The sequence below is a fragment of the Patiria miniata genome, unplaced genomic scaffold (genome assembly GCF_015706575.1).
Source record: "Patiria miniata isolate m_02_andy unplaced genomic scaffold, ASM1570657v1 HiC_scaffold_1, whole genome shotgun sequence".
Classification (NCBI taxonomy): domain Eukaryota; kingdom Metazoa; phylum Echinodermata; class Asteroidea; order Valvatida; family Asterinidae; genus Patiria; species Patiria miniata.
The window spans coordinates 8,414,997-8,441,553 of NW_024037047.1; the positions used below are offsets into that span (position 1 = coordinate 8,414,997).

General features: G+C 39.9%; 1 protein-coding gene across 4 annotated transcripts; it reads left to right on the forward strand.

Moving 5' to 3' along the window:
- The first annotated feature begins 879 nt into the window (after positions 1 to 879).
- On the forward strand, positions 880 to 24,844 carry LOC119721886 (troponin T, cardiac muscle-like). 4 transcript variants are annotated; one of them, XM_038191840.1, is made up of 17 exons: positions 880 to 1,037; positions 1,687 to 1,810; positions 3,314 to 3,386; positions 5,012 to 5,074; positions 8,464 to 8,480; positions 8,787 to 8,847; positions 10,561 to 10,677; positions 12,170 to 12,247; positions 14,874 to 14,987; positions 15,403 to 15,555; positions 16,654 to 16,722; positions 17,925 to 17,968; positions 19,526 to 19,564; positions 19,732 to 19,777; positions 21,145 to 21,270; positions 23,134 to 23,279; positions 24,417 to 24,843. In XM_038191840.1, exons 2-17 carry the CDS (start codon positions 1,707 to 1,709, stop codon positions 24,517 to 24,519), a joined length of 1,353 nt encoding a protein of 450 aa, XP_038047768.1. In that variant the 5' UTR covers positions 880 to 1,037; positions 1,687 to 1,706; the 3' UTR covers positions 24,520 to 24,843. The 4 variants fall into 4 exon arrangements, with proteins under 4 accessions (XP_038047768.1, XP_038047774.1, XP_038047756.1 ...); XM_038191846.1 differs by lacking the exon at positions 880 to 1,037 and adding an exon at positions 1,150 to 1,268 and having other exon boundaries at positions 24,417 to 24,844; XM_038191828.1 differs by lacking the exon at positions 880 to 1,037 and adding an exon at positions 1,302 to 1,420 and having other exon boundaries at positions 24,417 to 24,844.
- The last annotated feature ends 1,713 nt before the right edge of the window (positions 24,845 to 26,557 follow it).

Consider the following 26,557-nt stretch of genomic DNA (forward strand, 5'->3'; position numbering starts at 1 on the left):
TACTTTTTCTCGAGACAATAACTTACGAAAAGCACATTGCATTGAATCAAAATTTCGTTCAATAATTGGTCTTGATATTATGTCATAAAAGTTAGAAATTAACATTTTCCACATTCCTAAAAATCCGCGGTTGGCCCCTTACGGTATACGTTGCACTTTTGCTGTCACCGTAAAAGTTGTACACCGCCCTCTACCGACAAAACAAATCATGAATTTCATGATTGCAAACATTTTTTTTTTCAATTCGATGCTGCTATTAAAAAACAATTATTCCAATAGATCTAATTTGAATAATTCTTCATATCTGTGGCTTTCTTGCTTTCATTTTTAAATTGGTAGGTTGGACTCTAAGGACAACAGCAAGATGAGTTTCAATTTTTGTTTGACTATTTTTACTTTGATCGTTTCACTGTTAATTTAACTAATAAAACAACAGTTTTTAAAAAGCACACATTCTGCATGTGAGGCCAAAAATATCAGTCAGACGAATAAACTTGTCAGATTTGTTATGCAAATCTTCTGCTTTCGAAGCCTCTTTATTGATGACGTCACACTTTGTTTACGTGTGTGCTTTGCTAGGCTATATGGTGCCTTTTATATGGAGGCCCCCCCCCCCCCCCCCCCCATATGGAGGCCCTCCCCCCAAAACAAAAAAAAACTGGCTCACGTGTAAACAAAGTGTAACGATAAGTACAGAGGCTTATTGATGTCTCCGCTATTTATATTTTCCCCATGAATAATTGCCTTCATTCGGCCGGTGGCTCTTGAATTTGTAGCTAATGATTACACCAAAACAAACTGTCCGGACGATCCCTAAAAACTTTGGAATGTTAAGTTTCTTTAAGGGTTTTTTCGCTAGGGGCCCGGGGTCGGTAAACTCTTCAGTGGTGCCCGCACGGAAATTCTGATACAATAAAATGAAGAAAGGCAGGCACGCGAACCAGTGACCACACACCTGTACGTACCAGCGGATCGAGTTTGGAGGCGATTGGTTTTGTGACAGCACTTGTGGAATTTTCGTAGTTTCTCTTAAAAAGGTTTGTATTTATGTGACACATATCGATTGTCCGCATGAGTGAACAATGAGGTATTGACATTGTTTTTTGTTTCAAAACCTGTTTAACCGCATGAATAAACTGTACAACTTCGTGCTTCAGCAGCTACAGTGCGGTGCAGAGATTTGTTAAGGCCCTACCAAAACCAATGGAGGAATGGCCATACTTAACTTAGAGTTCTCTTTTGGGGGCGGGGCAAGTAGAAAGAAAACAGTAAAACTCCTCCCACAAGCTAACTGGAGAGGGGCTGCAGAAACAATTGCTTAGTTTTTAGTTGTTTTTCCCAAGGGGGCTAAATTATATGAAGAGTTATCCTAAAAATAGTTCAATATTTGGAAAGTTCCCTCATCATGACTGTCATGACTGTCATGACTGTAGGCCTAATAAGTTTTGTACTGACGTTCATAATCATAAATGTTTGCCATGTTGTTTAAGTTTAAGATGAAATTGTTTGACTTGGATTGATGGTTTGTGCATTGCATTAAGACATTATGTGGGTTTTTTTTGGTGCCACGTTTGATTTTTTTTTGGTGGGGGCCGGGGACTTAACCACAAAAGGAATTTAGAAATCCCATCCATTGTTGAGGATTTCATTCCACGAAATTGAATTTCCTTGTTATGTTATAATCAGCGTCGACAGTTAAGGTCAATATGGGTGACGTGGGCTACGATCATTCTGCTGATGAGCGCGCCAGACGCCGCGAAGAGCGCCGTCGCAGACGTGCCGAAGAGAAGGAGCAAGAAGAGCGCGAACTGTAAGTTCCAGTGATTGTGATATTTTACTTTGTAAATGGACATGTACAGATCCTTGTCATTTGATTGGTGGAACTCACATCACGTGACATTTATTATTACTCCCATTCATGCCAGGGCGCAAAAAGTCCCATTCCCCCATGGGGAATTTGTTGAAGAACACATAGTCTGCTTTATAACAAAGGAATTTTATTTATTTGAAACTTCCTTGGCCTTTTTGCTAGGATGTAGCCTCAATCCTGCCAAAGACTCAAATTGGCCTCATGGAAAAATAGCATGTAGCCTCAATCCTGCAAATTCCTCCATTATTTCTTAAATATTGTCCGTGGAGGAGTGACCACTGCCTGAATCCTGCAAAATCCTGCAGCAGTGACTGTCAGTACAAATGTACCGGTATATTGAGGCTTGGCCAGTGACATCCTGGAGCAGTACAGAGGATTTCAAGCATAATCCAGGCCTATATTTATGCATGGCTGAGCAAAAACAACACAAGGTCCAGCCCAAGACCGTGACAGAGTGCATCCTACGAAATCAGTAACGCACTGTTGCCATGTAACCTCCATCCTCCAAATTCCTCCACTTTGGCAAAGAGGATTTTGAAGGACTAAGGGCGGTTAGGGTGTTAAAGGGACACTAGGTCCTGGAACAGCCCAATTGGGCTACAAAACGCGCTTTGAACGAGTTGATGTTAATCGGAAATAACTTTTAAAAGTAGGATATAAACATCCACACAACTATCCTTTCAAAACTGGGCGTTTTTGTGTTATTCCTGTATTATGCGTGCGAGAACGAATTTCGGGGTCCACTTTTGCGACCCCATAAATTCAAGCTGTTTGGATGCTAGTTGTGGTTTCATTCGTAAAGTGTTCGCCTTTTGCGGACCTTGAAGAAACCACTTTTTTTTGCATTGGTGATTGGTCGCCGCTGTTTCCGAGACACACAACGTGCCTCGTACACTGAGAACGACACGAAAAACGTATTCGTACTCCGTCATGTCCGATGTAAACAAGTGTTTGTTTTTTTTTGTCTTTCTCGGGAACGGTAAGACATTAGGCATGTTAGGTTGGTTTCCTTTCAACCAGATGTTTGAAATAGGCTAAGTAAACAATCCAAAACATAACATTTTCGGGGATTTCAGGACCTAGTGCCCCTTTAATAACTTAATTTAATGGAGCACAGGATTCGTGATCGAGAGGTTGTGGGTTCGAACCCCACCGTGGCAATGCGTGTTGTGCCCTTGAGTAAGGCACTTCACCTCAATTACTCCTCTTAACCCAGGTGTTAAATGGGTACCGGCATTGGTCAATGCAGGGAAGGTAACAGACTCGCTGTGGCGGAGGTGTGGCGATCCCCCACAGCAGCATATGAGTCTGGCCCAATCGCTATGAAAGAGAGATGGGCACTCCGTTCCTGTGAATACAGGTTCGTCCCCTTTACCTTTTTTTTTTAATAACTGGCATTTCAAAAGCAAAAAAAACCCCCTGTTTTCTTTGATTTGTACTCAGAGCTTCATCTCCAGTCAGGGTGACCTCATTTCGCAGCTCTAACAAATCTGGTCCGGAAATCGAAGTGAAGTTGGTTAGTTCTAAAGATTTTTCTAAAATTATTTGTATTTTTATATAGTTATAATATTTAATATTTATATAGTTATATATTTTTTTATATTGTTAAACAACAAAGCTACACATTGAATAACGCCAAATGATTTTGACTCCACTAATTTTGTGAAAGGACATTTAAAAAAAAATATTGTTTTGCATTTTTTTGCATTTTATTTTGCTCTCAAATTAAATACGAATTAGCGAAAATAACGTTTTGCAGCTTTTCGATATAATTTGTTCAGGTTTTAAACCATCCACTATAACTCACTACAAGCAAAAGATTTCTTTCTAAAAATAAAAATGTAAAATTGCAGTGAAAGGACATTTAGAAATTTCTCATGATTAAAAAGTCTGGAAATGCCATTTTATTTGAGAAATTGCAAAATGTTACTTTTTTCTACTTTCAGGCCCTTTTGTTTAAAATATTTACAGGTATTTGAAGAGCAACCATTTATTCGTACCAGTGTCAATTTTTTTTTCCAGTAGATATATCTTGTAGGGCCTACAATGAGATCAATTATTGTTTTGTGTGGGTGTTGGGGGGGGGGGGGGTAGTCTATAGAGTATCCCCTGGTACAGCAAGGGTCTATGATATGTGAGCAGATTCAGCAATTAATTATGCAAAACGAGACTGCGTCTTGACCTCAAAATTCTGACCATTTAGCGGACACCTTCTAACGGGTCTTCGGTAACCCGTTGTTGTATTACAAAGCATGTCAGCCAAAATTGACCAATCAACAACTTAGTCCAAATTTCTGAACGAAATGATTTCACCATTTCTAAAGTCGACTCTGATTGGCTGTCGCGCGGGGTCGCATAAATTTGCGTTGCTCACATAATATATCATACGTTGGTTACGGAGAGGGCTCCATTGGACAATGGGTGATACTCCCAAGCAATGCCGAGTCCCGAGTCTGGGGGGCAGGGAGGGGGGAGAGCATTGAAAAATGATATGTGACCGGCTCCACAAAAAAGGTATTAAGTCGCACTGTGCATTATCATGTAATGGCCTGCTCAACGTTGAGAGGGTGAAAATTTTATCAAAATGTGATTTTAACTTTTCGTCAAGAATGACATCTTTAGTACCTACAGTTTTAGGTTTCAATCACAGAAACATTGATTTTTTAATGAATAAAGTGGGTAAAATGATTATTTTGTGTGCATCGTTCTGTTGTTCTACAACAAAGCCAGCTATTTTAAAGCCTGTTTTCTCAGTTGTATAATTTGAACTCCAAGGAAGAAATTAATATGTAAACATGTTATATCTCCAGAAAGCCAGAACAGGAGGGGCTATGGAGTTCTATTATATACTAAATGAAAGCTTATATTGTGGGCATTGCAACCATGTAAATCATTTTCACTGTTTTGCAACATAATACCCTTTTTTGTGGAGCTGGTCACATGTTAACAAAATATTTACTTTTGACAAAAAGCAAAAGTGGTAAAATTTCTCTTGAAAATGGCAACAATACTTACATTGTACAAGCTAGTGTTAATTAGCATGATAATGACATCACTGACATTTCTGTTCAGCACAAGTTAACAGTCAACGTGAATATTCATATTTTTGTGGTTTAAATCATTACTATTCATTACCCTTAGCAGAGCAACGACCAATCAAGTGAGGAGGAGGAGTCTATCAGTAACGCTAAGTCCAAACTGCTTGTAGGTCAAAGTTCAGTTGTGTGAAGTGCATGTTACTCACTAATTTCATTTTTTACTAATTCTTAAGTATGCGTACATCTGAAACTGTGTGTGAAGTTTGTTGTGACATTTTGTGAAACTAACAATTCTAATTTCCTTTTGTTTTCCATCGGAAAGTTGCAAGCCCAAAGGAAAATTGAACTTTACTTTTGTATGTGAGGCGTTCTGGCAAAGTGAGACAGAACTGGGCAGAGGTCAAAATGAGGGTTTGCAGGTATTAGGAAAGAGAATAAAATTATCCTTACAATACTGTTTGTTGCACTTCAATCGGGCTTTCCGTTCAGAAGTTGCAGCTGTTTAAAGTTTGCATTTATTGACATGTCAAAAAAGTAAAATACTGAGAGAAAAAACCTTAAAATAAGTATTGACTGTTTTGTAGTCATGAAAATGAAAGATGCCAATTGTTTTTCCTTAAAAACCTTTTTTTTTTGCATGATTTTTATACTGTTTCTTTAAAATATGTGTAGTAGACATTTCAAAGATAACAAATGTCAGTAAACCTGAAAATCAAAAAAAAAAATTATCCCAATTCAGTTGTTTTGCATTTTTCTCCACTCCGGCATGTTTATTTTATTTTTAGTTGTTTTCTTCCTGGTAATGAAAACAAGGATTCCTTAAAAGTGCCGTCGGCACTGTAGCTCGCAAGCCTGAATAAATAAGCCCAATTCCGTCTCATTTACGGTATCTAGAAAGCCTCTCAGATCATGCATATCTGTTCCTCTATAATCCATTGTGTGTCTATAAATACAGTCTCAATTTCGTTGGTATCTTCCGCGTTCTGCCAAATTCCTCGACTGTGCAGGAAGCCTACATTTTTTTTGTGCTTGAACTTTCAAGGGTCAATTAAACATTCACGTAAAGTAATACATGCAGTGGCGGGGTTTACTTTCCCCGATCCTGTTGCATTTCCTGTTTGGATATGTCAACGTTGGTTTTTTTTGGTTGTGCATGGTTTTGTGTTGCCTGTTTGCACAGCATTGTAAAACTACCACTTCCACCCAAGAATGTTTTTCAGCTTTTGACATTGTTGCACATGTAATTTTCTCACAATATGTGGAACACCAAAAAAAAGTTGTTGCAACCTACAGTGTATATGACCCAAATTTTAATTGGTAAAGTGGCATACAACATGTAGGCCTACATGCATCGCTACTTTTTTTTTGGGGGGGGGGTGGAGTTGTGGGGGGGGGGTGTTGGTATATTGTAATGAACATTCATGACATGTCCCAATTTTTACAATCTTGCACGTGCTATAACATGTCTATTGTTAGCGCTGCAGCCAAAACCTTAATAGTCAGTTTGGAAGTTTGGCAAGTACAGTCGAGTCTTGTTAATACAAACTCGTTCGGACCTAGCCATATTGTTTGTTATATCAGAATTTTGTATTAAGAGGAACATCAGTCCCATTCATTGTGCACATAAATGCACAGTCGGGACCAAGGCCTTATGTATGTTATAACCAGAATTTTGTATTAACAGAGTTTGTACTAATGTACTTGATGATAGCGCTAGGAATGCCAATGCTTGCAATGAAAGGGCAAAATTAAGGTGCACCAATGATTGAATTTAGCATGTTGACAAGTCACTGCATTTATCTCCATTATTTGGTGGGCTAGCTCCAAGATTGTCCGTCTTCGGCTGTGCATAATGTCCTGTCGAACCCGACGCAACCACGTGTACAGTAATAATGTACTTTACCACCCCCCCCCCCCTTTTTTAATTTTCAGGAAATAAATTAAAATATTGCGTATCTCCCTCGCAAGCCATCAGCTGCACACATACCTTTTAGTTTTAATATTACAATGTGGAAATAGCGCACGATACTATATACTTAATCCCCTTCCCCTTTTGAAAAAAAAAAATACTTGAGCTCTCTTGGCCCACCAAAAAGTTGGTTCTGGATCTGCCCTTGACCCCAACTACCTAGGAAATCATGCACAACCCAAATATTTTTGTTCCAAAAAGGGGGGGGGGGTATGGTGCTTTACTTACAATCAAGTAGGTTGTTTCATGAGATTTGGACAGTTTCATTTTTGAATGTTTGCAAATGGGGTCCATTGTCTTTAATTTCATTGTGTGATACATGAATAATTGACATTCCTTGTTGAAGTTTCAGTAATGCATAACTTGATTGTTGTTCTTCCCGCACCCCCTTCCCCCGCCACACCTTCTTCTCCCAACAGTTCAGCACCTTAATGTCAAGGGTGGTGCGTTTGTTTATGGTGTTAATCGAGGACACACACATGCAGCATCATCGGTGAATCGAGGACAGGAACCAAATCGAGGACGACCTCGATTAGAAAACGTGTACAAAACCAATGACAGCTGTTGCAAAAAAAGTAGGGTACAAACAAAGGAAAAGGGAAGAGGAACAAAAGAAAATCCTCGATTTACACCATAAACAAACGTGTCTGTGTGTGTGGTGTCATGGGTGTGATTTTGTACATGTTTATGCACATATACTAACACACATACTGAAATTTGTATCACTATGGAGTTATTTCTTTGTTCTCGTGTAGTAAAGTTTTCGAGTTTGAAAGTGAAGTTTCAAAATGCTCTTATTTTGACCAGAATTAATTTCCTTGGCTGAAATTCGGACTTAATATCCCTTTTATAAAACTCTTCGATTTGCGACAGATCAACCCACCTTGGAAATTCCTAGTTTTTGAGTAAAATCCATATATCTATTCCGTGAAACCTTGTGGAGATGTATTCATTTATACAAATTGCCCTGTGGAGACGTATACAATCTTTTGTTCCCTATTGTGTGCATGTCTCCAGAGGGCACGGTGTATCAGATCCTGATTTCTCTCAGAGTCATTGTTACACACATTTTTTAGGGTGTTACAGTAAACACACAGTTTGGGGGCCTTACAGTTCATTAATTATTATCCTAATATAAATTATTTATCAAGGTTAAACTAAGCAGAACAATTTCTCTTTTATCAAATATTGATTTGTGTCATTTATAAAATTTGAAATTCCGAGAGCCTGCTAATTGTTTTCATCTCTGCAAAGAAAACTGTGACCACCACAGAAATCCAGCTTTTCAATGGGTACATCATTCCAAACTACTTACCTAGGATTTCCAACAAAAGACACTAAATAAAAGCTTAACCTAATCATAATTTCCACTTCCACACGTGACTCATTTTCACAGAACTGGTCATTTTAATAAATTGACGACTTGAAGTGGATTGGTTGACTCTTGCACTCTCATATAAACAATTCCAGCGAAACTGAAATCAATACCACTCAAACATAACATCTGAATTTTCCGCAATGTTGATCCAAAAACACAATGAACATTGGAGACTAAATACTGTGTATTTTATTTCCTTCCTTTGCAGAGAAAAGCCCCTACTAGGTGAGTTTCACTTTTATTTTGGTAAAAAAAATAAAAAAATAACAGAATATTTATAGAAACAGGATGTAAAACTGTTCTTGTGTGCATTACAACTTTTACTTTCTTAACCGAGTTTAGGTGAAACTACATGTATATTAAATACACGACCCATTCACAAGCTGTGTGTTAGAGCCATTTGTAAAGATCCGTTAGCGCTTTGGAACATAATTTCTACAGCATCACAGCACTACCTCGAATGACTGCTTGCTAGACAAGTGTTGAATTTACTTGCCTTGATTTTGTGTGTCTGTTATTTGTTATCGACAGGATGTCGAGGGAACAATCTGAAGACAAGCCTGAACTCAACGAAGCTGAGCTGAAAGCTGAGGTATTTTATGTGATTATTCGGGGTTCGACCTTAACTTTTGTGTACACCAGCCAGCCGGGCTACTAAAACGGACTGTAAACTAGCCTGCTGGCATTTTCACTAGCCCGCATTTTTTTTTCTTATCTCAAAATACAAAATGGCGTATTTTCATGCTCAATTCTGAGTAAATTTTGTCAGTGTTTTTAATCAACAGATCTAACAATTTAACCTTCAAAAACAGTTGATAAAATTAGACACAAATTCATGGGGTTTTCTTTCTGAATTTAATGATTTATTTCTTCCTGTCCTTTCATCTTTGCGGTATCCCAAATCCCAATACTTTCTCACTCGCCAACCGGGCTACTTAAGTAGTTTGACTAGCCCATCGCTGTTTTGACTAGCATTTGGCTAGCGGGCTACCACTAATTTTGAACCCTGTTATTCAGCATTTTATTATAGCATTTGGCCGGGATAGCCCATGAAAATCTTTCGACTCATTTCCAGTGGGGTCCCTTGGTAGAAGATGTGGAAGGAAATTACAGTTTTAGTGGTGGGAGGAAAACCCCAGAATAATATTCTTGGGAAAACAAACGGAATCAGGCAGGGACTGAAAACCAATCCACATGTTGGCCCAGGCGGGACTCGAACTGACGAGTCACAGCGGTGGAAGGCGAGGAAAGTACCGCTACTCCAACCTGACTCCCCGCTAACCTGATATGAATTTATATCGACAAAGCTAGCAATTATGAGTTGGCAAGTCCTTGCAAGTCCACCACATAAGCCTTCCGGTCTCGAGTCATGTCATGACGTACTCAAGGCATTGCTTTGTTATTGATGTTACTTGAGCACTGTGACTTGTGATGAACTTGTGATGAACTTGTGATATGACTAGTTGCAGTCTTGTAATTTGATGGACTTGTGATACGACTTGTGACCGGCTTATGATTTTGGCTTGTGATGGATTTTTGACTTCTGGACTTTTGATTTGACTTGTGATGAACTTGTGAATTGTCTTGTGATGGACTTGTGATTTGACTTGTGATTTGACTTGTGATGGACTTTTGACTTCTGGACTTGTGATTTGACTTGTGAATTGTCTTGTGATGGACTTGTGATTTGACTTGTGAATTGTCTTGTGATGGACTTGTGATTTGACTTGTGATGGACTTTTGACTTCTGGACTTGTGATTTGACTTGTGAATTGTCTTGTTATGGACTTGTGATTTGACTTGTGAATTGTCTTGTGATGGACTTTTGACTTCTGGACTTGTGATTTGACTTGTGAATTGTCTTGTGATGGACTTGTGATTTGACTTGTGAATTGTCTTGTGATGGACTTGTAATTTGACTTGTGATGGACTTTTGACTTCTGGACTTGTGATTTGACTTGTGAATTGTCTTGTTATGGACTTGTGATTTGACTTGTGAATTGTCTTGTGATGGACTTGTGATTTGACTTGTGATGGACTTTTGACTTCTGGACTTGGTATTTGACTTGTTTTGGACTTGTGATTTGACTCGTTATTTGACTTGTGATGTGACTTGTGATGGGCTTGAGATTTGCCTTATGATGGACTTGTGATGTGACTTGCGATGGACTTGTGATTTGCCTTATGATGGGCTTGTGATTTGACTTGTGATGGACTTGTGCTTTGACTTGTGACAAACTTGTGCTTTGACTTTTGATTGATATTTGTGATTGATATTTATATTGATTGTGTGAATTTTCATCAGGCGATCCGTCTGAAACGTGAGCAGGAAAATGAGGAACGCCACAAGGAGCGCATGGAGGAACTCCGCCTGGCCAAAGAGCAGGGCGAACTGCAACGACGGGAACTGGAAGAACGGAAGGTACGATGAGTTGTTATGGTAACAGGCCTTGCAATCTTCACTGTGAAGGCTTCCAATTCACATATTAGTGGAAGGAGACAAGCTACAAAGTTTGTTATGTAGGCTTTTGTCCAAGTGCCAAATTTCATGGCACTGCTCTATCCTGATTTTCTGTTAACGTAGCTTGCGTCCCTTTCAACATGGTCACTCTAACTTCAGACATAACATTTGCTAAAACTATTCATATAACCATAGAATTCTCAACATGTGTGCAAGCATTTGTACATTTACGTTGGGAAATATGCTTACGGTTAGGACAACTTAAAAGGTAGAGTAGGCCATTTGCCGCTATCCAAAAAGTGACCGACCAAAATACTGTTGAAAAAGCTTACTTGGTTTACAGATGGTAATGACACTAATCTCCCAGTGAAATTATTCCTTTCTGGCATGCTGTCATTTAGAAGAAAACAACAAAAGAAGTTCCATTTCCAAAGATGTGTCAAGTGACACAATGTTGGACATTTCTGTTAGTAGTTGGTTTGTAATTGGGCGAATGGGTGCAGGCAATTGTTGACAGGACGCACATGCGCGTACAGTTGCTATACATTTGTAAATCATCAGTTCAGTGCGTGACATCACGTAGCTGCAATTGGCTGATGGAGAACGTGTCCCGGATGCTAATTTCGGGCACAATTCAAAATATGACTCGGCAACTTTCGAATTGAAATCGAGATCCTAGAATATTGTTTACTCAGAATATACAGCATTCACAGAGTTAAAAGTGCATCAGGTTAGTTGGTAAGCACCCTCCTTATGAGTTTAAGCACTTTTGTTGCTTCAAACACAAACAAATGACAAATGATGTACCGGTACTGTGCCTTTAAAGCTACAGTCCATCATTTGTAATGTGTGCATTTTGTTTGTTTGAAGCAACAAAAGAGTTCAAAATCTAATGAAGGATACTGAGCAACTAACCTGATGAAGTTTCAGCTAAGCTTCAGCTGTACATTCCGAGAAAAACAGCATTCTAAGATCTCAATTTCAAATCAAAAGTTACTGAATCATGTTTTGAATTGCAGCTATACGCGACGTAGCGCACTGATCCGACGAATTATAACAACCACGCGCGCGTGTGCGTCGTTCCAATACTTGTGCGCGCTGCGCTGAATAACAAAACGTACTACTAATTTAAATTTTCCTACGGTGCTTCTTAAGAATCACCGTTGGAAATGCCTTCTTTCGTTGATTACTTCAAAATGACAGCTTCCCAGAAAGAATAATTTCACAGGCAGTTTAGTTCCCTTACTATCTTTCAACCAAGTTTGTTTTTCAACAATAATTACGCCAGTTACTTTTCGGATGGCTGCAAATGATGGACTGTGCCTTTAAGTAGCACCATGAAATTTGGCCCTGGTCAGGTTGAACTTCCATGTCAAACTTCATAACGCACTTATGAATCAATTAAGTTGGCTGTGTTTGACTTGTTGCTGGACCTATCATCTTGATCTTTTAGGAGCGACGTCGGCTGAAGCAGGAGGCGGAGGAGCGACGTCTTCGGCAAGAAGAGGAAGAGAGGCAGGCCCGTGAAGCGGTGAGTTTTAGTATACATATTTTAGATTCATCCCCCTTTTTTTTAGAACACTGACAGAGGTGGTTCTTAACCCTGCCCTCCGCTGATTGTGCTCTAAAATAAAGTCTGGTTTGCTCAATTTTTTTAATATTCTGACATTTTTTGGTCATCAAAATTTTACATTTCATAAGTTCCTTGTTCAAACATGCCCAAAAAAACCTGGTGAGTGCCCGTTTAGCTTGGGGTGAGCTATTGACTGTGAAAATTCTAGCCAAACCCCAGCCCTCAGACAAGAACCACGTGGTTGTGTAATAAAATCCTTATAGTGAGTCTAGCCAGCCTTACCGCAGGGCATGGATAATGGATCATCCTGTCAACAAGTTTAATTGTTATACCACGATTTTAGATTATAAATTGTTATTGGTCCGTCATTTATAACATGTCATGCCACAAATCCCCATGTATAACGATGTACGCCTCCTGCGCGTGGTACATGAGTGATGTTCCCCACGGGGCACATTACCTTTTTCTTTCCCGCTGTTGACAATGTCATTTCCACCGCATTGTATAGTTGTGTGACCTCGGGAACAAGGTTGTAGCTACACTGGTACTACGAAAATCAATGTATGTTTTTACGAGATGTGCCATGGGGGACAGTGAAGCAATATTTCTGCTATGACCGCCATTGTTGTTTACATCGTTCGTCACTGTTTGTCTACTTTTTTTAACTGTGCAAATTTCGCCGTAATTTCACCATAATGTTGAGGCAGATGATAACAGGTCACCTCCAATGAAGAGGCTGTCTTGTTCCAGAGACGAGATCAGAAAATTTGATTATTGAACTGGACAGCATCAGCACGAAGAAAAATACGGAAAAAATTCTGTGTGAAAAGTTTGCTAATTCTATACCGCAACAGGAAGAGACCCACAGTTTCAGACGTTAGTAATCTATTACCGTGGTATAACAGAACAATTGTTGCCTGCTGTGACGGGGTCCATGGGTTTTGTACACCGTCGGGTGCCATTTGCACCCTCGGATGAACAAAACACCATGGACCCCGTCACAGCAGGCAACAATTGTATAATGGCACTTGTTTGCAGTTGTCTGGACCCTGTTCCCTATTCAAACGTGTCCTGTAGTTTACAGCGCGACCGTGGAACCATGAGTGTAGAAGTGATAGTGAGGCGCGTGGACACCATTTTCCAAAAAAAAATGTTTTTGTCAGATTCAAGGAACAACAATACACTTTAAGCAGGTTATGAAAATACTTAGCTGTCGAAAACTGTGAAAATGCATCTTTATTTTTTCTCAACACAAAGCGTAGGTTCCGTTGAAAGTGCGACGGTTTGGTCCTATCCGTTGCAAGGAAATGATGGTAATTCCTCTTTTCTCGACAGTGGCAGCGTATAATGATTTCACAGGATGCACGATCCTATTTTGTTATACCGAGCTCTTGAATGCTGTATTTTCATTGGCCTAGAACGATCACGTGTTAAGTTTATAAAAAGTCATGGCACACTCCCTGTGGGATATCACGTACGTCTACATAGGTAGTGTAAAATGCTTGTATCGTTGGTACCCACGCTATTTTCACCATATTTTCACACACGAGTGGGAGCAGTGAACTAGCAGACGATCAGCTGTTTTGAGCATGCGACATGCATGTGAGTTGACGTTCGAGTGTCATGATTGTTGTGTTTCCTGGTGTGTTTTTTTGTGATGTTTACATCAAAATCCAAAGAATGCAAGACAGAGATATAACAAAACATTCGCCTCAGGTGCTATGCGCCCCTTGGGTGTTCAGAATGTCATATCCCACATCACAGCAGTCAACAATTGTGAAATGTACTTATTGTTGATGTACTCTAACGTGGCGTGGCCCCTAACGTGGCGCACTTTGATTTTTCGCCTGTAGCGCCTAGCTAGAGCAAAAGTTTTAACTGAAATTTCACAGAAAGTGAAATTTCATCAAGTTATAAACACTCCCGTTCATAAATCGCGAATTTATTTACCCGCTACAAAGTTAAAAGAAAAACTTATTTTGGCGTGATTTTTCGATTTTATTTTCAAGTGCAAAGTGAACCCTTTGAAAATGCCCCGAAAAATAAGAAAATAATTTTGTGACAAACATCTGGCTGGGTATGTAAGTAGAGATAATAATGATTTATCAGAATTTATCAAGTTTTAAGAAATTCTTAAATGTTAATTTAAAATTTCCCGAGATTTATTTAAGTGCGCCACGTTAGGGAACACTCCGCCAAATTGTGCCCAATTTCCGGACGCCACCGTTTTTTAATTTCGGCTTAAATTTTATGAAACCGAAATTGTTCACGGAGGTTAAACAGCAAGCATTAATAAGGTAAAAGTACCAGTATTTCACTGCATGAATTTGAGGTTTGTCAACAAAGAGGTTTGGCAACACTGCACGAGGAAATTTGGGTATGCTTCGAAGTGCGCCACGTTAGGGTACACCACCATACAATCAAGTAGGATATTTCATATTTTGACAGTTTCATTTTTGAGTACTTGGCAAATGGTGTCTGTTACCTTCAACTCCACTTGCCTTTCTTTACATGGGCCATTCCACAGAGTTGGGAACTGTTTGTGACATATATTGTTATTTTTATTATTATTTTGTTTTTGAAGGAGGATGCCAAGAAGCTGCGGGAGGAGATTCAGAAGCGTCGCCAGGAGGCGGAGGAACGCCGTCGCAACATCCAGAACTCACTGAGCTACATCCGCCCCAATTACAGCGTCACGGTAAGGCATTCTCATCGCTGGGTGATATGAAAGAGACTGTAGAATCATTTGTACTTTAATAATTAAAAAAAACTAAATCTGGGTGTGAAATAATAAACGTTTAAATTTGCAGCTCAGAGATTTTTCAATAACCTCTGCTTGTCGCAGGTAGGGCTGTGCAGAATATTCGAATATTCAAATATTCGATCATCACCTCAATATTTTGGGTTTAGCATTTTATGGATTCAAATAATCTAAACTTGTGAGCGATCTCTAAGCGATGGTGAAAGACATCCACGAAAGCAGGTGTGCTTAAACGATCCTTGAACTCAGTCCCTGGTAAAATTTGGTTGTAGCATTCACAGCTGACTGCTGATGATACAGCACCCTCCCTCCTTCTAAATCTCTTTCTCTGTCTTTGTAATTGATATTCTAGGACAGTGTGGTAGAGGCAGAGAAGGAGAAATCCATGTCACCCGAGGAGCGAGCAGAGCACAAGGCTAGAGCCCTGGAAGAGTGTGTCCCACCCTTGGACATCTCAGCCAACACCAGCGTGGAGAACCTCAAGGAGCTGGCTCTTGCTCTGCAGGTGATTTTTTCATCACAAACCTTCCTTAACCAGTTCGTGCCGGAGGCCATGATTTCACGCACTGGCTGTTTTTGTGCACAGGCAAGGCTGACGGGTTAAGACATCAAGATTGCCTTGACTAGCCTCTGGTTGATGTCTAAACACCTGCGAACAACCTGGAAATTAAGTCTATCATTTCAGTTATCGGTGGTTTCTGATCGCAGTAATATATGTGAATGCAAAAAACGCCGGGTACCAACCATGTTTTCGTTGAGCGCATCGTGTAGTGCATGCAACGGTCATGTACTGTACAGACACCGACAGCAGTGTTTTGGAATCGTGCATGATTCGTGTCGAATATTACATTGGAAATTTAGGTAGGCAGAACAAATATTGCTATTATTAGGAATATGGAAAAAAATCAAAGTGATTGAACGGACCGACAGCTTAAAGGCCATAGATGCAAAATTAAAAAATGAACGGAACTGGGATTGGCTACAAATAAAGATGACAACGGGGACTTTGTGTCGGCCTCGGAGTGGCTTTTTCACACACACAAAAATTCCGTGGTTTTTTTTTTCAAGCAGACCCAGTTCCGTTTTCTTTGCAAGGAGACCCTGTGGCATCTCTGGTAATTGACGGGTTTGGCTGTATATCAGCAGTTGGCTGGGAAATTTTGCCTTTTGAAATTTTCGGCAAAAATAAACCCGGCGCGAAGTGGTTAACCCTAAATTCCTGAGCATTTCTTTGCTTGTAGTAGTAAGTTAAGTCTGTCACAAGCCAATATGGCCCATCGGGCTGGCCTTTATTTTGGGTTTCCTTAGCTTTCAATGACTGAGAATATTTCTATTCCCCTGGATGGGATTCTAGTCCATTGCAGGTTACTCCCCAAGCTAATGCCGGTACCCATTTATACTCCTGGGTGGAGAGAGGCAAGTGGGGGTGAAGTGGCATAGCCAAGGACACAACATATGGCCAGCAGCTGAATTCGAACCCTGACCCTCTGATCATGAGTCATGAACCCTAACCATTGTTAAAATTACCTTTTTCTTTTGATTCATTTCAGATTTTTGTTTTAATTTTTAATTTTTTTTTGTAATCATCCTTTTTGTCTCATAGGCCAAGCTTGTGGAGCTGTACGGGGTCACGTTTGACCTCATGAAGCGTAAGCAACGCCAGGAGTATGATGTAAGTTGAACTTTAACCCTTGACCACTTGCCAACACAGATTTAGTCTCATTAGGGTACACGTGCATTATACAAAGATAGAAAGACCAATGCATGGATCCGCCAAAGGGTGGGAGTTTCAAAAGAGGAAGGTCTGCTTGCCCAGTTAAGGAAGAGGAAGCTGTCTATGTATGGACATTGGAAGCGCCGATCAGATAGCCTAGTGCAGATGACAGTAGAAGGAGAAGTAGAAGGGAAGGCCAGGCCAGGACGTAGGAAAACAGGATGGATCGATAACATCAGGAAGTGGACGAATGGAGGAATGGCCGTGGCAACAGCAAAGGCACACAAGAGAATGCCAACGGTTCTATGAGGACTATGGCAAAACAGCAGCAGCAGCAGCATTATACTGTAAATTGTTTATTGCAGAATTTGACATACACGTACATTGTACAGGCATGAGGTTTTTGAGATTTTATGAAATCAGACTTTTTGAATCTGAGAAATTTTTATCTTTCAGACCTTTCATCCAAATTTCAGACTTTAGTTAATTGACAATCTCATCCCTGGTAGTAGTCTTCGTCCGAGACTGGATTTTTGGAGTTTATTCCCCTTATACAGCCGGTCCGTGACAAGGGAGGTCGTTATCATATAAATATATATCAACCAGATAAATCAAATCTAGTATTAACAATATTGGCAGCGCTACCTGGGAATTCCGAGCACACTTCAAGCACGCTGTATTCAAGCTAATGGGTGCACGTGAGGTAGGCTCGGAATTTCCCGAGTAGCGCTGCCAATATTGCCAAGACTGGATTCGATGCACCTTATTGATAGAGACCTCCACTGCCGTGGCACCTTTAATGCGTTTGTCACGGGACTGGCTACAAAATAGGGGGGAGAACCCCAGTCTTGGAACAAGACTACCCTGGCAGTAGGTTTAGATATGAGGAAACTAATCCTGAATAGACGTCCTTGCATTTCAACCCATCTATTTTCGAATCCTGAAATAATATTTCGGCATCTGAATTTTTTTGGCAATGCAGTTCTGCATTTAGCCAAAATGAATGAAAAGAAAAGAATGGAAAAAAAGAAAGAAATTTGAGGTTGTAACTCGGTAGACTATGTGTGTGTATTTGTTTAAAGTTGTCCAAAGCTTGTTTATTTTAATACAGGATTTGTCTGTAATTTTATTTTCCTCTCTTTTTTTTTACCCCATTTTAGTTGAATGTACTGAATTCCAGGATTGGAGACCTGAGCAAAGTGAGGTAAGCATGGAATGATTAATTTTTATGTATTTGCGTGAATGTTTCCATGTTTGTATCTTTGCATGAAAAAAAGAAAACGATTGACAATATAATGTGAAAGTTGTACTCTGAAATAGGGACTCTTCGCACATGCCTAAAGTGAAGATAATAAGCCAGTTCAGTTTTCCAAAATAGTCTGGTGCGCAGCAAGATTTGACGATTTTTTTTTTTTTGCGGGATAACCGCGGCAGATAAATTCATACAATCAAAAAGAGATGGAAGTTTCGTTTGCACGACAGTTTTGACAAACAAGACACCTAAAAACACTTCCCTGTTCAAAGGTTTTTGCAAAATGTTATACTTCAGAACAAAATGATCTCTTCAATTTTGCTGGTACCCTGCTCGTGTTCATGCATGAGTCACGTGATTGTGGCACGTAATTTCTGGAAGGAGTAGTGTTTGAGTAAAAAAAAAATCAGCTTTTTGACTCCAGTGATCCATGATGACCTTTGACCCCAGTTTAGTCATGTGACATGTTGGGGCTGGGTTACTGATACTTTTGACAAAGTTTGGTTGAAATCGGTCAAAATAATGTAGGAGCAATAGACACTGTCAAGGTTTGTTACTAACTAACTAACGGACCAGCGGAGAGACGTGATGATTTGTTGAGCTGTTATCCCACAGTTAAAGGGAATGTACATCATTGGCTTATGCTTTAATTTTCAGAAATGAACTATTTGAGGGGTTAGTATAATAGATCAAATTATTGTTAGACTGACATGTTTGAAGTTTTGTTTTCGAAAATGCTGGAAAAACCAAGAAAAACAAAAATGTTCAAGTAGTCTGGTTCCCTAACTCCACTGAAGATGAAATGGATCAATTTACAGATGCCAGAAAATTGTACGCTAAGAGAACCAGTCTAGCTGACCTGCACCCATTCATGAACATAAAACCAATTAGCAAACAAAATTGGACTGAAAAAATGGTAAATTTGGAGCAGTAGTGAAAAATAGTTAGGTTTTTCCTACGGTGGTAGGCCGACCACCGTTGGAAATGTAAACAAAAATACAATTTTCTTGAAAATGACTTCACACCAGGTGCCATAATTTCTAAAGGATGCTTTAGACTGTCATTTACCAACATCCTGTAAGGTATTTAGTAAAAACTTAGTCATTTTATTTTTCAATGTTTGCAAATGTTGTATTTTCCCTTTAAATAAAGGTTAAAAATGTCAGTGAATGGTACATCTGCATTTTTACTTAAAATTAAACGAAATGTTTCCAGTGAAATCTTGATAAGTCAAACCCAAGGGAACAGGTTCAAATTTGACTTAAGCTTGAGTTAAGCAGGGCTGCATATCATTGTTATACTATGGAAGGCAATGGATTTTTTGTTTGACTCAACAGTTGTTTTGAGTTATCAGAGTTTGACTTATCAAGATTAAGTATATTAAAATATTTCCAATTATCTAGAAAAATTGAGCTCAGAGAGAAGGAAGGAATATCAACAAAATACCTTGTGAAATTAGCCCCACTTTTATTAAAAGTCATACATTTTTGACCTCATTTTTTTCCGCAGTGCTCCCAAGAAACCATTTGTGGCCACCATTGACACTGGGTGAGTGCTGTCAACTTGACATAACAAATGCTGGATTTTGCATTAAAGAAAAACCCCATCACCTGACTTGGTATTACGTAATTGCCTTTAAATGAAATGAAAAAAGTTTTGTGTTCAAATCCACATTAAGAAAAAATTACTATGGTCTTTCTTCCTCTTTTCCTCAGACTTGTCAGCAAGATCAAGGAGAAGGGCTTCTTCGTTGAAGACAAGGTAAAAACCTTAATAAATTACAACAAAATAAAAACATTATATTGGACACTATCTTTAAAATAAATCATACTTAAAAAGTTTATGCAAAAACAGTAGTCAATATTTGGTCAATGCTTGTACTGGGTGAGTAAACAAAAACGCATTCCAAATGCCAGGACAATTTTTGAATGAAGTTTTGCCTGTAGCACTTTCAAAATCTATGATATGAAAGCCCAATTCATGAGCTTTCTTTTAGTACAAGACTCATTCAAATCACTCATTTACTTTTGGAAATTTTAAACACAACCACCATTTTAAAGTTCTGTCCACTGATCACAAAAAAAAGGTGTGCGTTCTTTCAGCAAAACAAAAACAATTCACACACATACCGATGTGATTTGTTTTCGTTTTGCTGAAAGAACACTTACCTTTTTGTGATCTGTGGACAGCACATTAAAACGGTGGTTTTGACTCACCCTGTATACAAGACAGAAGACAAGTAATGAAATGCCATGGCCTGAAGAATCTGAGGTCTCAAATTCAAAATCTTGAACGAAGTTCTACATATTGTGGGTCTGGGTTCAGCCAATGGGGTCGTGGTGCGTGTGTCCTTGGGCAGCACACATTGTCACAATATTAGATGGGTAGGCCGACCTGTGAGGGCGATATGGTTGTCTTTGAATTTGTCTTTTGCACTGAAAAAGCGGCATTGAGATGTACACTCCCCAGGGAGCTAAGGCAGGCTGAGGAACGTTTCATTGGCACGATGAGCAGGGGTAATCCGGTTCGTAAGTGTGACGGCAGTTCAGTCTAAACCACACCCAGTGGCCATTAAGTAGCAATGGAACCATTGGAACCAGAAGCTAACGCAACTTGAGTGTTTAGCCAATGGGCGCTGGTAATCAGTGGTGCGCGCGCGTGTATGACGTTTTTATCAAAGAACCAGATCCAGTTCATTAGTCTGAGTAACATTTACCAAGCTGACGACGTCGTCTCAATTTAACTATGCGTACTTCACACAGTGTAGCATAGCACGAATCGAACCGGAAGTTAAGGCACCTCGAGCATTTATCCATGGGCACTAGTAATCAGTGGTGGGCGCACAAACCTGTGTGACGATTTTACTAACGAACCGGATAATGACGTCACGCCTAGAGCGCCAGTATTGACATATATTTTTGTTTCCTTTATAAAAAAAAGTATCACTTGAATACATTTTTGAAGTTTTCTCATGTCTCTCAGAAAATCACTGAGCAAAAAGTACTCATGAGCTTGTCACAGTGATGACAAATTTCTCAAAAATGTAAGGAATACCGCCAGGTAATCAGTATTTCCAAAACAAAATTTTGATTGTTCTTTTCCTCTCTTGTTCTGTTTGATGCCAACAGCCAGTGAAGAAGTCCTTCCTACAGGAGCGTAACGAGGGCATTGCGGCCAGCGGCGGGGTGCAAGGCAGACTCAGCATGTTCCAGAATAAAAAGGGACGCGGCGAAGACCAGCCTGATATCAGAAGGGTAAAAACAAAAACTTCAGAAGATTTTCTTTCTTCAATTCCCCCCCCCCCCCCCTCTCCATACTCCCTGACTGTGGAACGCCTTTCCAGAACACTGCTTTCCCGCAGTCCATAGTTGATTTCACCTAAAGCAAAAGCGTCAACAGTTTCTTTATTTCTTTCTATTTGCACGTTTCTTTCTTTCCTTGTTGTTGCCACCTTGAGTGGCCTTTGGTCTTGCGGTTGGCGAATCCGAAGATAAAGGCATTTGAATAATGGGGAGTTTTGCCTGTGCATGAATGCGCCAAGTGGCCATTGGATTGGTAAGCAGTGTGTAGTACCTACACAGCAAAAAACTTAACACAAGTCAGTGTGGGAACTTCAGAACAAGAGTGCCTTCAATGTTGTCGCTACCCTGTATGATTTTGTTTATTCCGTTTTCTACCAGCAAGACTGCATTGTCTCTTTGTCCCGTTGTGTGCAAGTTATAATTCTGTTTTGGCTCAAAGCTTTTTAGTGAGCCTTAAGTAGCAATCCATTAGGCCAAAAAAAAAAAAGTCTCCGGTTTCTGGTATGGAGCTTGCCGAAAAAGTGGTGTGGCGACGCGGCTTTTTTTTTTTTTTTACCTGTTTTTTTTGCTTCAAATGTCGGCTGATGACTGCAAATGGTGCCCGACTAAACTTAGTGCAAATATTATGGGAGACCAGAGAGGCCACATAAAGCTTATTCTCGATCATAACCCCAGTGCGTGAAATTAGACAAAAAAAGTGGTCAGACAAAATGTCCGAGCACAATCAAAAGTGTTCTGCCATTGTCAAGTTTTGATCTGCCATTTAGCGTTCCAAATTTGATTCACCCGCTCGTTTCTGTAGTAAGCCACGTTGTGAGAATTTAGTAACAATCACGCACTTAAAGCATACCGCGCAACACAACGTACTTTGATCTTGCTAAATTCTCATTACATGTATGCGCGTCAATGTCCTTATAATACTCTATATTTCGACTCGTCACTATACAGACTCGATTCAAGTCTGCAGAACACATAACTTAAACTGGGTGAAATTGCAGTTCTGAATGTCCAAAGAGGCTCGATCGAATCATTATAGCAAGGAATAGAGGTTGAATCAGGTCCAATTTAACACTTTTGCCCAATAGAAATTAACTGGGAATTCCACAAACGGCCACTGCTCATTTCCATAAAATGTCTTGAAAAGTACAAAAAGTTGTATTAACTGATTTGTAGAAGAAACACGAAGACTGCTGATCGAAACACAATTTATCGACTTGATTTCACGTCTATTTTTTGGCAAACGGCATGTACGTACGAATGCCAATCTATCGCTGTGCACGCCGCACTGTACTAGACTGTGTAATGATTGGGGTGTAAACGCGTTGCATCTATTGCGTGAATATAAGACAACACGTACATGTAGTTAGCAGCCGCTCAGCGTACGGTAAGTATTACAGACCGGATCATCGGAAATAAACAACAAAATACTTTTGAGTGCAAGCGTTTATTTCATACTTCTGAAAAAGACAACTCCACAAAGAATACATAAATCGCTCGGACATTTTGTCCGAGCACATCTGCATTTGGTCGGACAAACCATGAAAGTGGTCGGAAAATGTCCGATGTCCGACTGTAATTTCACGCACTGTAACCCCATCTTAAAACACGTTCAAATTGTGCAGCAGCAGGATTCCAGTCAAACCAGTGAGTTTGGCGGTTATGAGACATCATCTTTCATTGAAAAAAAAACGTTTTCATTTTGCCGACGCGCATGGCTACGGCGACGCGCGCGCATACCAGAAACCGGAGATTTTTTTTTTAGGGCCTTAAGGTGTTAACATCAACATCTTGTTTTTGTTGTTTTTTATATTGTAGTCCGGCCGTTCCGCCTGGAAGGCGCCAACGTACGACAAGTGCTGCATCTGCGACAAGAATGTCTACACCCTGGAACGTCTTGAAGTGGCCAAGAAACTCTACCACAAGCAGTGCTTCAAATGTGAATACTGCAAGAAGGTGACGAGGTAAAGATCATTAGTGTTTTTGAAAAACTCGGCTTGAACTCCAGCTTCAGGCTTCATCTCTAGTCTTGATCCAAAACTGGATTTGAATTTTATTCCCTTTTATGTAGCTGCTCCAAAATCCTGGCAAGTGTTGCCAGAACTTTTCCTTTAATACCCAAGGAACTCCAAGCATACCTCACCTGCCCGCATTAGCTTTTTGCTCGGATATCTGTGCCAAAGTTCCCAATCCTGGATTTGATTTGTTGAGTTCCCTCTACCGTTGTGACGGTTTGACCGCGCTTGCCATGGATCGGAACTGGCTGCATGAGAAGAACAAAATTAAAATACAGTCGTGGACTAAGACTACTTCACTGGCTTCATCAGCGGGGGTTTGGGGAGGATACCATCTTTCCCTGGGGGCGCTGTTCAAAACCGAAATCATGGTCATTGTCAGACAATAGGTGGCGCAAGTCGTTTTGCACAGGACGTTACAAAAAACGGCCAATCGCCAAAAAACAGGGTTTTCGTCACAGATAACCCAAAAATGTGAACAAAATCTTAATATTAAACACGATCATCAGGGTTGATTCATTTTCTCTTGTTGCCAAATTTCCAGTTTAAGGGGGTCCACTGGGGGGGGGGGGGGGGGCGACGGTGTGCACATTAGCTGGCTGGTTCGAATCTGGTTTTCCTGCTAGTACCATAGTCAGTGACTGGATGGATTTTTTTCTTTAGATAGATATTAATTTCAGGAAGGCCAAAAAAAAAAAGTCTCCGGTTTCTGGTATGCGCGCGCGTCGCCGTAGCCATGTGCGTCCGCATAATTAAAAAGGTTTTTTTTTTCAATGTAAGATGATGTCTCAAAACCGCCAAACTCACTGGTTTGACTGGAATCCTGCAACTGCACAATTTTAACGTGTTTTTAGATGGGGTTATGATTGAGTATAAGCTCTATGTGGCCTCTCTGGGCTCCGATACATTTTGCACTAAATTTAGTCGGGCACCATTTGCAGTCATCAGCTGACATTTGAAGGAAAAAAAAAGAAAAAAAGCCGCGTCGCCGCACCACTTTTGGGGCAAGCTCAATACCAGAAACCGGAGACTTTTTTTGTTTTGGCCTAATCCATGGGCTTTCCATTTTTGTTTTTCTCTGTCCAGTTTGTCCAACTACGCCTTGTTCAACGGTAAGATCTACTGCAAGCCGCACCAGCGCAAGGTGGAACGCGAGAGCCTTCAGCAAGGCATTGGAACCAAACATTAGGTAACCACACACACACAACAAAGCTCTGAAAAGATAATGTTTCTCCCGCTACGCAGTCTGTGTTTGTCCAAGTACTTTTCTCCACCGGCAGTGCTCATAACTTTTGACCATCTCAGGCCCGAAGATTTGAAAAGCAGGGCGTAGTAGATAGCTAGAATAACCACTAGGGCATGTTTCGAAATTCTGGAACTGGGAACAAACAGCTTTTTTGCTCACATTGATAAGTAGGAGTGGAGCTCTTTGTATGTAACATATACGAGACCTGCTTCAACAAAATCTGGACAAGGTGCAGATATTGTATTTGCACAAAAAGCATGTGAAGTCATTTTTAGGGGGGGGGGGAATTGACCATTTTGAGGTTTTGAGAGTTTGTGCATCAGTACGTACAAATTTACAACTTCCCAAAATATGAATATAATCCATCAAGCAGAAGTGTGTTTTGGGTCAATTTAGTAACAAAAACGTGTATAGGAATTTATACAAAAAGCATTTCAATATGTGTGGTGATTTCGTAGTTGGGTCGTTAGGCTTTTATCACTTAAATCTGTCCTCCGAGGGGTGATAGGATCACGGAAGCTAAGAAATCATGAATCATTTTGACGCTGAAAAACCTCAGGAATTTGAAAATGCCAAAACTTTAAAAAAAAAAGGTGTCAACTTCGTCAGGTTTTGTGGGAGGTCTCATATATGAGGTGATGCACGTCATTTTTATTATTACTTTTCTTGTACCTTGTATGGGCTCCGTGCACAAGTTCTTCAATGGTCAGAAAAGGAGAGTTGGGGTGACCTAGACTGGTTCCCGATCCATCCTCTGCGTATTTCCAATGATCCAAAGTTATTGGGGGCGGGGATTAGTCTGCGAGACCATCGCAAGTTAAATTCAAACTTATTCGCGTGCCGACGACACCTGACGCTCACGCGAAGACGCTGTGGCTAATAGCTCAGGCACATTCAGGAAGTCGTGCGTACTTAGCGCGCGAACAAGTACAGTACAGTACGCACACGCTGTGTGTCCCGTCCACGGCGTTCTCAAATGGCAAAAATGCGCACTTTTTTTTAATGCACGGAGCCCATATTCACCAATCCTTTTTGTTTTGTCCAGTATAACAACACAAAATGTAGCTGCTAACTTTTAAGTGTGTTTCTGCCTGTTTACTTAGATTACGAGCCAGTTTATGCGACAAATAAATGTAACTCAACTGACATTTTCATCTGTTTTTATGTTACTGATATAGCTAAAATTCTGTTTTTGTTAAGTTTTACTTTATTATCGGCTGAGAAAGCGGACCAAAGAATTTTTATTTGTTAGTTTCTGCAAGTAAATTGGACAATGTAGGATTGTTGCTATCATGTATGCATGTCTGCTTTTTCATGATACTATGACTTCACATAGATTCGGAAAAAAGGTGAAATTCTAATGTTTTGCATTGTTTACGTACATTTTGAAGTGTTTTTGAACTTCAGAACATCTTTTGAGCTTATATCCAAATTGCACAATGGCTGCTTTTGTAGAATTAATTATACATTTCCGAACACATCCAAAGAATCGCTTTGCATTTCAAGCCCCCAAAATATTGGACCATGGTTAACTATGGTTAACTACAGTTGGCACTTGAACTTGCTCGCAACTAAAAGAAGTGGCCATCATATGACCTCATGGCCGAAAACCTGGCTGTTTTTTTTTCAACCCAACAAATGTTTTAAGCGTTTGGCAAAATTATGTGCTTTGCACATGAAGTTAGACTCTTGGAAAGTTCTGTTAATGAATTGTGCATTGATAGTCCCTAGACAAGTGTACTGCTGTGCAGTACGTAGTATAGCTTATTATCAATAGTGAAATGCACAATTCATCAACAGCTCGGATTTTTTATACTCAAAGATTCTGAAATGTCCATCTTTTTTAAAGCTCTTTTAAAGCTGAAAAGTTGTGCTTACTGTAGCAGGATTTTGCTAACTAAATATTATTTTACAAGTGGGATAAACATAAACAGAGATTTCTATTGCACCTTGTTAATGCAAATTTTGCTTCTGAAGTTAG